Here is a 13,424-nt window from a genome sequence, read left to right as displayed (position 1 = left end):
ATAAATGGGAATCCAGGATGAACTATATAGATTACCATGGCAACTCAGCCCAGCAGACTCATGGGAAGCTCCATTCAGTTTGCCTGTGATGTCATCAAAATGAGCCCTAATCTCTCCATCTTGTTCTTGGAGGAGATGTGAAGGACACACGTGCACACAGATGTTCGGATAACTCATTAGCATGTCTGTCGAATACGTCATTAGAAGGGCACATAACGAGGGGTTACTCTTATGGAGGGGAAAGAACTGTTGACATTGTTTTGATCGAGATAACACCTGTGCAAACACACACACACGATCGTGCCCCCTTCAGACCTCACTAATGAAAGCTAACAGTGTGTCCCGGAGGACTGATCCTCTTTATATTAATAAGCATCTTCCTGTGTGCAGCTGAGGTGTGACATTATATCTGAGATTATCTGAGATCCCCCTCGTCCTGTCCTTCCTGGCTTGCTGTCGCTCTGTCATCCCTAATCTTTCACACTTCTTTTTCCCTCTCTTTGTAATCCATTTTATGTCCTTCTCTAGTTCAGTCCCTCTCAGCCTCAGCAGCTTGCCGGGTAGAGAGTCACATGACCGCGGCTGCTCGGGTTGAATAATGATGAAGCAGATTCGCACATGTGGACACAAATTTACATACACATGGGGTGGGGGAGGGATTGGGGTCACTCTCATATGCCGGTTTCATGTAGAGCTTTTTCTATTGTTATGTAAAAACTAGGGCTGACGATTGATTTAGATTTTAATCAAATTGATTCTTTAATATTAAGAGATTAATCAAATTGATTGCAATTAATCAAACAATGCAATATTTCCTGTAATGTTCAGTGAGCACAGTTCCTTTCTGTATATAGCCTAATGTTTTTATAATTAAATCAACATGTTAAATTAACAGCCTAGCAAAATCACAAAGGATCAGAATAATTTGAAAAGTACTGAAAGTAACTGTGTGAGATACTAAAGTGCAGTTCAATGGGATGTTAAAAAGATTCACTATAACAGTGATGAATCCCACAGCAGTTTTTTTTTTCATTAAATAACCTCATTTTATTCTTAAAAACAGATTTTACTCCCTGTCTTCCAGAAACACAAACAAACATAGCATTTACACAGGCTTAAAGACATGAACATTGCTTAAGCCAAAATGAAATCAATATTTACCATATTTTAGCTTCTAATACATTATTTAAAAGATCTGTTTGTGAACAATTCATCAATCCATGTTACTCCGAATATAAAAAAAAAAACTTGATACAATCTAAACATTTAGCCTGCCAACACATATCACATAATTTTCAACCCCTCTCCTAGAAACACCTAGCCTGGCTAACGCCAGACCACGTGTCATTGAGAATGAGACATGGTCTGGAAACCACATGTTCTTTTTCTCGTGTTTGAGGCGTGGTTTACGAATGCCCAGAGTATTATTGGGTGCTATGAATGTCTCAAATGCGCCTGTACGTAGCTCATAGCCAATCGGTTCAATGATACCAGATGACATATGTAGAGCAACAGAAAATTAGACGATGAAGACTACGATGAGTCAGAGATTTAGGAAATTTATGTATACACAAAACGTGTTTCTCAATGTCAAGGATACTTCCACGTTTCCACAACGCGTAAATGGAACAGGCTAGCAAGTGTACGTCATTGCGTCATTACATCAGTGAAAGGTCCGCTTTCGGCGCAGCAGAAATTGGTTTGGTTGCTGTAACGCATTGTTTAAACACAACTGACAGTCCTTATTTTGTCTTGTCAGCCCTCATAGAAATAAATAAATAATAGTAAGGGATAATGTACAGCGAGGCGGTTGTTATAGCGAATACAACCCTGCAAACTCTAACGAATCAGCCTAAAGGGGTTGTATTCGTTGTAACAACCGCCTCGCTGTCATTTTCCCACTTATAACATGGCTACCTACCAAATAAAGCAATAATTTTGACACAAAATGTTGATTTAAAAAGGAGTTTATTATATTACCGGAGTGAACAACTGTGTCCAAAGCAACACGATCTAGCTGTTAAAACACATGAAATGGTAAAATATGTGATAAACAAAAAAATGCTAACATTATAGTAAAAATTTAATTAATTAAAAGTGAATCACCACCAGTAACAGGGAACAGCTTTAAATCCCCCTCTCTGCGAATCAGTTGAGCCGATCTGTTTAATGCCAAACATTAGGCTGTATCAAAAGGTAACTTCACGTCTGCTGCCATGGTCCATAGATATAAACAAACTGCTTCGGTGTGTCGCATGTACGTCGTCATCGTCTTGCTGCTCCCTCCCCGTTTGTGATTGGTTCCCCATCTCAGGGGAAAATTTGGTTCATGGTGTCCAGGCTGCCTAGCAACATGAATAAAATAGCGCTGCGGCAAGGCAGCATGGGGAAACCCATGCTAAGAAACACCTGACTCTATTATGGTATGTATTGCCCATTTTTCATAATCCAATCAATTCCCAACAGATAATATCACGCCCTACATTTTAGTCTCACTGAATATCAGGGAAGTAGTTGCTTCTTCTTTAATTTTCTTTTGTTTTTCATTGTTTGTTGACTCTCTAAAGCTAAAGACTTGAAGGCACAGTATGAAAGTTTTTCCTCTATAGGTCGCTAATTCATTGTTTTTACCAAGTAAAACAATGATACACATTTTTTATTTGACAAAAAAAGTGACCTATGAGTGGTGATTTAGTACTTTTTAGGGGCTATTTCATTAGAATAAAATACATCATGCAGTGAAAGAGTGTGGAATCATGGGAGTTGTCATCACCTCCAATCTGACAGGACTCATGTTCAAAGATGAGCTAATGTATTATTATCGTTACTGTGTTAAAAGCACCGAGGGCCAAGAGCCTGGGTCATTTTACGTTGCTGTTTTTATTGTGCTTCGCAGTCAGGTGCTGCTGCTCCTTTGCTGGATGACTTGTGTTGCTAAATATCATGAAATTGATTTTTAAACATTGTATGGTAGAGAATAGGCTGTAGTAATGTTACTACAAATAAAGCTCTTTCTGAATCTGAATATCCCACTTTACTTTTTGTGTACAAACATGTTAGTCACAGTAAATCAAATAAACTAGACTATATAACTATATAACAATGATTCGTTTTCTGTCGATAATCCAAACGGTATCCAAACAGCTGATCACCTGTCTAATAACACACATAATATATTAAAGTGTCTTTGGTGTTTCCATGGTATTTACGGAAGTGAAACCGTAAATCGAGGGTAAAACGGATGTGACGCCATTGCAGGTGACGCATGGGCTGCTACACTGGTTAAAATAGCTGATTTCTCTGGATTTAAACATTGTTGTAAACATTTGAGATAATGTAAGTACATAAGTCAACAAATATAACATTGTTCTAGTGGTTTTGGGATATTTTTATCCAAAAATCTTACATATTTATTGTGCCTTTAAAACATTAAAAGACGATCAAACAGATTACTGGGAAAGAATAACCCTGCCCACCAAATTTCTGTTTTCAGAATAAAACAAATTGTATTATATCACTTACAGTATAATTATATCAACCAAAAGCCACCCTACAAGATACAAACATCGTCCTTAAAAAATCCCATATAGGTTCAAAGAAGCTGGATTCTTTGCTGTCCAGCAACTCCCAGAACTTGAAGATATCGGCTGCCTATCTTACTCCAAGCAGCCGGAGAGTATCTCCAGCACTTCATCCTTTCAGTGTCACCCTCTTGCTGTCCTCATGCCCCATTTAACGTTGACAAAGAAGGCCACTGTTAAAAGCATAAGAGGAGCGAGGGAAGAAGGCAGAAAAGATGGAGACGGGACACTTTGAATGTGGGTTACGAGATACTACCTACATTTGCCTCTCTGTTCAAACAATGCTGAACTAAACACATCAACATAAATAAAAGACACAAGTTGTTGTGAATGCATTAAGCTCCTATATATTTACTCCTTTAGTTTGTAGAGTCCCGACAGATTGGACATCATACAGGAAATTCCAGTGCCAGAACTGTGCGTATTCTCTAAACAGCATCCATTAACTCTGCAGAGTGCATACACATGTATATTCACACAGCATTCCTGAATAGCAATGGATCTCATTAGACATTAGACTAAATAGGAAGATTTTCTGCTCTGAAAGGCTCCTTTGTGTCATCCGGTAAAGAATTACAGTCTGAATTTGCACTAACATCTGATGACATTCTCAAAGTCTTCTCTCTGCATCTAAGGAGACTTCGGTCAACTCCTTCTGCTAATAACGCAAGCCTCGAAAACAGCTGAGACAAAGAGGCATTATGAGAATTTGAGGATGTAGCCTATAATCTGTCATCAAATGTTGCATGTTTTTTTATGATATCAGGCACAGCCTTAGATCATAACAGCCATATGGAAACGGTTAATAGCGGATAAAAGGGTCGTGGTGAGCGTGATGGATGTTGCTTTTCTGCTCCATCCAGAGCAAGTGAGCTGTAATGTGCGACTTTAAGGCTTTAAGAGATTGATGCTGGATTGGTTTACGCTCATGGTTATCAAGGACGCTTAAATGGTTATAATTCACCCAAAAATTTAAATAACTCCCCCTCATGTTGTTCAAATCCCGTAAGACTTCATTCAGTTCATCTTCGGAACGCAAATTAATATATTTTTGATGAAATCTGAGAGCTGTCTCACTTCTTCATTGGCTGCTGTAATTGCATCTACCAGCGCCGAAAAGTTAGTAAAGACATTGTTAAAATAGTCTAAGTGACTATATCAACTTGAAGTTTATCAAGCGATGAGAATACTTTTTGTGCGCAAAAAAAAACAACAACAAAATACCGACTTTATTCAACTATTCATTTACTTCCGTGTGGGCCTCTGACACGAGTTCACGAGTGTGCCACGACACATGCCCGAGAACTGAGGATGACGTAGACGGGTCTCAATGTAGTGTTTAAAATGGTTCTTAAGTGAGCATTTCCTGGATGTCCAAATCATGAGAAACTAACGAAAAAACGTAAAAGTTCCTAATATCAATGCTGCAAACTGAATGGCTTACCAATCACACTTTCCCATCAAATGATCACCAGCGCCATCTTCTCAGTTCTCACGTATGCGTCGTGGCGTACTCGTGAACTCACTTCAGAGGCCCACACAGAAGAAAATGGATTGTCGTTATTTTTGTTGTTCTTTGAGCACAAAAAGTATTCTCGTCACTTGATAAGCTTAAGTTAGAGCCACTGTAGTCACTTGGAATATTTTAAAAATGTCTTTACTAACTTTTCTGGGCCGGCAGATGCAATTACAGCAGCCTATGAAGGAGTGAAACAGCTCTCAGATTTCATTAAAAATATCTTAATTTGTGTTCCATTGATGAACAAAAGTCTTACGGGGTTTGAACAACATGAGGGTGAGCACTGACAGAATTTTAATTTTTTGGTGAACTAACGCTTTAATGCGAAGAGTAGTCAACAAAATACAACAAGCTGAGAACTGTGCTGATATTTGTACTGTATAACACAATGAAGTCAACACAATGCAACTCTAGAAGGGTCTGCAAGAGATGAAACAAGATCAGATACTACTGGACTAATGATTCTCACTCCTGAAACGGAACAGACAGAGTCACCTCTGAGGAGGGACAGCCAGTCAACTGTAGTTGAACTGCAACTGAGGGCCTGGAGGGTCCTTCAGGCAATATTCTCTCTACAGTACATCATAAACACACAACAGAATTTTAATGGTGACACACAACCAGATGCATAGTGGAAAACCCAATAACATTTCTTGATGAGTACAGTTTTATGTCCTTTAGTTGGGGAAGCTGGGGTGTATCAATTCTAAAATAGTTTTAAGCCATATTCGATATAAATGAATTTATGGCACACAAAATATGATTTTTAAAACAAAACAATGCATCCCAATATAATATAGTACTGCAATGATCCATAATTGCTTAAGATTTTTAGGCTAATTATTTGGATAAAATGTACTCGGTTACTAATGTAAGCTCGGTTCTCTCTAGAAGAGGTAACGAGTACTGCGTAATATCTTAAGCTAGGGCAACACAGTGTAAAACACCGTGCATGCTGGGATCCAATAAGTCCCAAGGGCAGGTGCCCGGGGCTCATATAGTGCATAATCACCAGGGACTCACAAAGAGTCTAAGAGAGGCCAGAAGTGTCATTCCCAATAAGTTAGCGTCCTAAGGGAGCTAAGCACATCAACAGTGTTCCACACAGTCAGGGTGAAATTGTTCGGCCTGATCTGTGTAAAGGTATGAGTCTTACTCTTGCCCATGGAGTAATTTTATCAATCAGCGAGCGGTGCTCAAACAGTTGTAGTATTCTGAGCTAAAGCAACGGGGCAGACAATACTGATTTTAGAACGAAAGTAGTTTAGCCTGTAAGGCGGGACCTCTAGGTTAAAAAACCTTATAAATGTAGACAGGGAGGCCCAGCCTGCCGCCATACAGATATCCTACAAGATAAACCCACTAGACCAAGCCCACAATGAGGCCATGCCTCTTGTGGAGTGCGCTCTAACACCTAAATGAAACTTCAAGCCTTTAGACGTGTATGCCAGCGCTATGGCATCAACTATCCATCTGGGTAGGTTCTGTTTCGAAGCGGCTAGTCCCTTAGCACGTCCGCTGAACGAAACAAAGAGCTGCTCAGTCTGTCTGAAAATAGACGAGCAAGACACATAAGCTCTTAATGCATTGACTGGGCAAAGGAAGCTTGCATCCTTTTCCCCATTGTAAACTGGCAGGGCAGACAGGGAAATGACCCTGAGCCCTAAACGGTGTGTTGAGGAATTTAGGCATGTATCCTTGTCTTGGTTTGGGTATGACTTTCGAGTCATTTGGAGCACTTGTAAATCCCCTATACACTTCACTGAAGCAAGAGCCATAAGAAACACTGTCTTGAATGACAAATGTTTCATGTCCGACAAATGGATTGGCTTGAATGGGGCACCCTTCTTCCAAAACCGTGGAAAGGTCCCACATGGGGATTAAGGAGGGTCTGGGAGGATTCAGCCTCTTTGCTCCTTTAAGGAAGCGGATGACCAGATTGTTCTTTCCCAGTGACTGGCCAGTCGCGGGTTTTGTAAATGCTGCTATGGCCGCCACATTAACTTTGAGTGTAGATGGGGTTCTGCCCTTATCCAGTAGCTCTTGAAGGAAGGAGAGAACTTCCATAACCCTGCAGTCTAGGGGTAAAAAGCCTCAGACTTTGCACCAGATAGAAAATACAGACCATTTTGAGCAATAGAGTCGTCTAGTAGACCGCGCTGTAGCCTGCGTGATTGTGTTTTGCGGGTACCCGCTGATGGCCAATGCGTGCAAGGTCCACAGCTCCGGGCAGGATGCCAAATTGAGCCCTTGGCCTGAGAGAGGAGGTCTTTCCTCGTCGGTATTGGCCACGGGGCAGTGCTTGTCAGCTGCATCAGAACTGGGATCCAAGCCTGGTTTTCCAGAAAGTAACCACAAGTAGCACTGAGCGTCAGTTTTCCCTGATTTGTTCCAATACCTGAGGCAGGAGAGAGACAGGGGGGGAAGCATAGAATGGGTAGCACGTCCAGACGTGGGCCAGCACATCCCTGTCCTTTGGACAGTGAGCCTTTTCTTTGGACACAAACAGGTCTACCTGCGCTCTGCCGAATGTGTCCCACAGCAGTAGGACGTCTGTGGGTGCAGAAACTATTCTTCTGCTGGAACATTGTTTCTAGACAGTCTGTCTGGTCACAAATTCAGGTGACCAAGCATATGTGCTGCTCTCAATGAGCGCAGATTGTGCTGAGCCCAGATCAGGAGGCATTCCGTCAACCTGTAAAGGTTTCGGGACCTGACGCCTCCCTGGCGATTTATGTAGGCCACCACTGACATGTTGTCTGAGCGGACCAAGACGTGGTGACCTTTTATTCGGGGACAAAGGCGCCTCAGCCTGTTGTCGACTGCCATCAATTCTAGACAGTTTATGTGTAGGAGCTTCTCCCGTTCTGGCTACTGGCCAAAGAATGGTCTGCCCTCGAGCAGCGCTCCCCATCCCGAGGTGGAGGCATCCGTGGACACCACCTTCACACTCGAGGAAGTCCTCAGGTTTACACCTGACTGGTACCAGTCGATAGCTCTTCAAGGTTTCAGAGCTGTGATGCATTTCTAATCGACAGTCGCACTGTCATAGACAGCAAGCTAAGTTCTGTGCCCAGAAAAGATATTCTCTGACTGGGAGACAGCAAACTTTTCGCCCAATTGACTTTGAGACCTAGATTCTCGAGAGGTTCAAGTACTATGGCTGTGTTCTATGAGCTCTCAGTGTGATCGAGCTAGAATCAGCCAATCGTCCGAGTAGTTCAAAACTCGCATGCCCTGAAGTTTCAGGGGTGTGAGAGCCACGTCCATGCACATTGTAAATGTACAGGGTGCTATGGAGAGGCCGAACGGTAAGACTGTGTATTGATATGCCTGGCCCTCGAAGGCGAATCTCAAGAATCACCTGTGATGTGACGCTATTTGTATTTGGAAATACGTGTCCTTCAGATCTGCTGACATAAACCAGTCCCCATGGCAAATCTGCTTGAGGATTTTCCTGGTTGTGAGCATTCTGAACTGGCGTTTCACAACCACTTTGTTCAGCTGTCTTAGATCTAGAACGGGTCTGAGACCCGCGCCTTTTTTCAGTACCAGAAAATATCTGCTGTATAGGCTCCCTTCGTTCTGAGCTTCAGATAAAGGCTACATTGCCCCTTTGCTCAATAGTTTCGCTATTTCAGCTCGAAGTAGACAGGCTACTTAGGTTTTTACCATAGTTTCGCCCTGCGCCGTAACTGAACTGCAGCGTATAGCCTCTTTTTATAATGTTCAGCAACCATTCTGATACCCCTGGAAGCTTTGCCCACGCATTTGCATGAATAGCTAGGGGTAGAATGAGATCTGGGCTCTGGCCACAACATGGAGAGCTTTGGTGTGCTATAACGTAAACACTGTGCTTGCAGTGTTTGAGGCAGGGCAGGCGCACCCTTATAACAGTTTGAGAGAAAGCGAGTCTGTGAGCGAATGTGGGCATGGAACAGCAGGCACATTTGTTGCACTGAAAACACAGTCGGCCTGAGCTAACTATATGAGTTGGTTTCGTTTTTTACAGAAACCGTGGGAGATGTAGTATGTAGTGTTTGTGGTCACTGGGTTGTGGGCACATTCACTGCATTTAATGCACAATCGACATGAGACCATTTTATTTGTATGACCCCTGTACTGTGACAGGCTGTGTTTGTGTGCAAAAATGAACACTGAGCTGTGGGCATTTTTATTACATTCATAACACCATCTCAATCTTCGGCCGGGGCCCACGCGGAGGGGAGCGGCGAGTGAGAGCATGGTCTCTAGTCCCGGGCTGTGTGGCGCTCTAAAGCTTTTCTGAGAAGTTTGGCCTGGAGTAACAGCAATATGGCCATAGAGTGCAATGCCAACACAGCCTGCCTAGTGGTGGAATAAGCGCGGGTGTGCATGGCGGATGTAGTGCGACATATTTTGGAAGGTAGCGCCGTCTTAGCTTGCCGTCCAGCAGAGGGCAGGCAAAGATAGGTCGCTACAGCTTCTTCCACGGGAGGAAGAGAGTGGTATCCTCTGAGTTCCGCACCATCCACCACGGAGAATGCTGTTGAGACAGAGGAGAGCACTCTGGCTGAGAAGGGGACGTTCCAGGACTTTGCAACTTCTTCATGGAGCTCAGGAAGAAAAGGCGCAGGCCTAGAAGGCAGTGGGGCGAGGCCCCTTTGCTGGAAACATCCATCCAGCCGGTTGCGCGCAAGATGCGCAGCAGCCTCCCAGTCAAGGCCACGGCCTGTTAGGGCAGATGCATCAGTTCCGACTCAATGCTGGCCTGCTTCCCTGATGATTCTCGGGCAGAGGGGGGAGGTCCACGGAGCTTGCACAATCCTCACTATCTGAGGCCAGTATAGAGCAGCTGGCCTCCTCCACAGATACAGCTGCCTCATCATCGTCAATGGCGGATGTGGCGGCTGATGGCGGCCGTTGTTCCTTTGGTGAGCGACCCGAGTGAAGCTGGTGAAGCTGGCGGGCGAACCGGCAAGCTGTCGCAGACTAGAGAAGGCTCAGGGACCCGCAGAGTACAGAGCATTTTATGGCGCAGTACTGTCGTGGGTGGAAGTGCCGTCTCGGCGAAGGATGCCAGGCGAGTCCTTAGAGTCACCATGGGTAATAGCTCGCAGTGAGGGCAGCCGCCTTGGGCGAGCGCGAGAGGTGCATTATCCTCTCCCAGTCAGGAAACGCAAATTACATGGCGGTCCGTGTTGCTGAGTGGGGCTCGGCATGAGCCGCAGGAGAAAGGCATATTTAAAAAGAGGCTTGCTCTTTTAGAGAGGATAGAGAGAGAATGTGAGTCGCGGCGACAAACACACACACTATGCAGAGTATAAGGATATAATGCAGGAAAGCGTAGCAGGTACGGCGACAGAAGGCCAGCGGCTTCAGATGCAGAGGCTCGTCCTGCAGAAGGCTTTTCTCAGACAGCGCGGCTTCTTCACTCCAGATCCTGCGATGCGTGAGAAAAGAGGTTTTCCCCTAGCGTAAGAAATTACGCAGTTCTCTTGTAAAAGAACTTGAGTTATATTGTGAACTCACAGTTTTTTTTATAATTGTGCCACATAATTTCATGTTAAAGCAAATAAACAATTAATTAAAATTCTTTACTATTTTGCCTAAACAAATAAAAAATAAGATAAAATTAACACTATTTAAAAAAAAAAAAAAAAAACATTGTTGATTGACAAAGTTAAGCTGTAGTCCAGAGTTTTTCCTTATGCAAGCAGATAGTTTTGAACACTGGCTGGTTATGTTTTCTCTCAAATGTATTTTGGATAATTTTAACCCAAAAAAATCTACGAACTGCAGCTTTGGTTGGTTCACTTCAAAAGTTCATAAAGAGGTATTAAAATTAATCCATATGAATCGTACGTAGCCCCTAAAGCAAGGATCAGCAACTTCAGTCCTGGAGAACCACTTTCCTGCAGAGTTTAGCTCCAACTCTAATTAAACACATCTGGACAAGGCAATCAGGTTTTTCAGGATTAATAGATACGGATACAGGCAGGTGAGGTTTTTATCAGGGCTAAAGCTAAACTCTGCAAGACAGTGGCCCACCAGGACCGAAGTTGCCTAGTCATAGAGGGACCTTGCAAAAATAAAAATCTGATCTTAGTCCCACCAGATTTGCCGTAAACAGGCCTTCGCTCACCGGAATGCTATCACTTTCTGTTAATCTTCTTCAGCTCTGTAGTTTTCTGGGTCATGGTACTTTGTGACCCACTTCCACGGCCTGTGGAACTTTATTAAATGATAAACTGCATTTGCTGTATACAGTCATCTCCATAAAAGATCACTTTTCAGCTCAGTGCCAGATCACGACGCCAGACCCTTTTAACAGCTGAAACAGAACAACGTGTCACCTGCCATGGGTCACGTTATTCACCAACTCTGTTCGTCTGTCCAAGAGATTTCCCTGCATGTGAGCCTTCAAAACCGCGTGATCATGCAGTAACAACCGTGAGCGTTGAGAGAGGGGATTACTGGGACGGCTGAAGAGACTTGGGGGGGAGGGGGGGGGGGTTGGGGAGTGGGATCTGAGCCATTCAATTGGTCGTGAGCTGCGGGACTGATCCCTACAGATGGCTCTGGTTACCATGGCAATGGAAGGATCAGCATCAGCATCCTTCTAGAAAGCCGAAAGTGCCGTGCACTAGTATGACACTCACACAAACAGCCCGTACCTCATCAGCATAATTAAAACACACATTTGCAGCTTCATCCATCATCGACCTAAATATTTTCTCCTGTCAGATACAATGTTTTCTTCCTCTGACCTTTTCGTCCTCCTCTTCCGGGCCATTTATGCTATTTCTGCCCTAAGAATAAATGCTCACACACATTTGCTTACATCTGCTCATTCTAAAGCTCATCCCTTCCGTTTGAGGGAGCTGGATCAGAACAAAACCCCTGCGACAACCAGATATAATTCCTTTCCCTCCCAAAAAAGAGAAAGCGAAGAGAAAGCACAATGTGAAACTGTGGAAGGAGAAGAGGTACCAAAATAGCTTCTAGAAGACACAAACAGAGAAAGAAGAAGATGATGAAGGTGCACCTGACACAAACAGGAAAAACACATCTTTAACCGTTATATAACAATAACTCAACGCTGAATCAACCACGTCTCTGCAGACACACGCAAACACTCTCAAGGACACAGGAGAGACACTCAGGCTCCATCCTACCTGACAGTTAAAGCCAGTATTTTCAGAGGATCTGTGCTGCATGCTGTCTGCAGCGAGTCCCGACGACTGTCCCTTATCCCAATGTAAGGAAATTTGTGGAGAGGATGCACCAGACAGCAGCTGAGGTTCCTCTGCGCACCTCTCGCCACACAAACCCTTCTGACACGGCAGTAACCCTGTTCGCCGGGCTGTGTGGTCCAACTGTTGAGATCAAGATGTGCAGCCTATGTTTGACAGACGTCCCTCCACCAATCAGAGTGGCGATTAGAATGCTGACATCACTGGCTGCATGGACTGGTATTTGAGCTCGGGCTGTATGAGCGTGTGATCTGCGATTCACTCTCTGCGTGTGAGTGTGTTTTGAATGGTGGGTGCACAGCTCTTGAGCTCCCTCCTCTCAGTTTTCAAGCTAAAACATCAACATCCTTATGCCTAATGCATGATGGGAAATGTAGTGTTTCCTCCTAAACCTTTTTAGAGACATACAGACTGCTGGTTAATTTTTAGGAGCCAATTAAATGTCTATAAAATTAGAGTTATTTATCCTATCAGAATCAAATTTAAGGTTTTGTCTACAAAACAAGAAAACATCTAAATACAGGCAAAACCTGTCCATTTTTCAGATGTTACAACAAGGGTTGTGTGCCCCTGAGAATTGAACTGAAATAAAATTAAATTACGGAATTTGGTTTAAATCGAAAAGATTCAGTTAGATATATATTCTTTTAGTCAAAAATAGTCACAATTCGTTTTGCGTTTTGGTCGATCGGATCACGAGGATGACGCTAAATTCAGGTGTAAACAGGCTCAAAATGTTTTGAGATTATCTACTTTTGACCATTTCTAGAGGTAGTTGAAAAAGCATTTGGCAGGATTGCTTTCGTATTGTAAACAGCACTCCCCAAAAAGGCGTCTAATGGCTGTACAAACACAGCACTGATGTCTAGGCTAAAACAAGTTAAAATTTTTATAGACGTCTAACCATAGCCCAAAAATAGCACAAGCTACACATAGAACATATTAAAGAAATAAAACCAAACATCTTGTAATCACTGTTGGAATGTACATGTACATGATGGAATATCATACATCTTGCAAGTTATTTGATCAAAAACGACAAGTAACCAAATTCAAGCTTATTTTGGCTAGAAGTGGGTTACTATTATG

At 43.2% G+C, this 13,424-nt stretch overlaps 1 protein-coding gene across 5 annotated transcripts in view; it reads right to left on the bottom strand.

Annotated features, from left to right (window-relative positions):
* Positions 1-13,424, bottom strand: part of slc4a10a (solute carrier family 4 member 10a) — a 66,150-nt gene that overhangs the window by 39,580 nt on the left and 13,146 nt on the right. The window contains exon 1 of one of the 5 annotated variants that reach the window (XM_039657558.2): positions 12,258-12,608. The exons of the other annotated variants lie outside the window; for them this stretch is intronic. Within the exon in view, the coding sequence (XP_039513492.2) occupies positions 12,258-12,299 (42 nt within the window). The 5' untranslated portion in view covers positions 12,300-12,608. Of the gene's footprint in view, positions 1-12,257; positions 12,609-13,424 lie in introns of those variants that run through there. 5 annotated transcript variants of the gene reach the window in all.

The sequence above is a fragment of the Pimephales promelas genome, chromosome 21 (assembly GCF_988280905.1).
Source record: "Pimephales promelas chromosome 21, fPimPro1.hap1.1, whole genome shotgun sequence".
NCBI lineage: Eukaryota > Metazoa > Chordata > Actinopteri > Cypriniformes > Leuciscidae > Pimephales > Pimephales promelas.
Note: the sequence above shows the minus strand (reverse complement) of the source record. Positions and strands in the feature narration are given on the sequence as shown.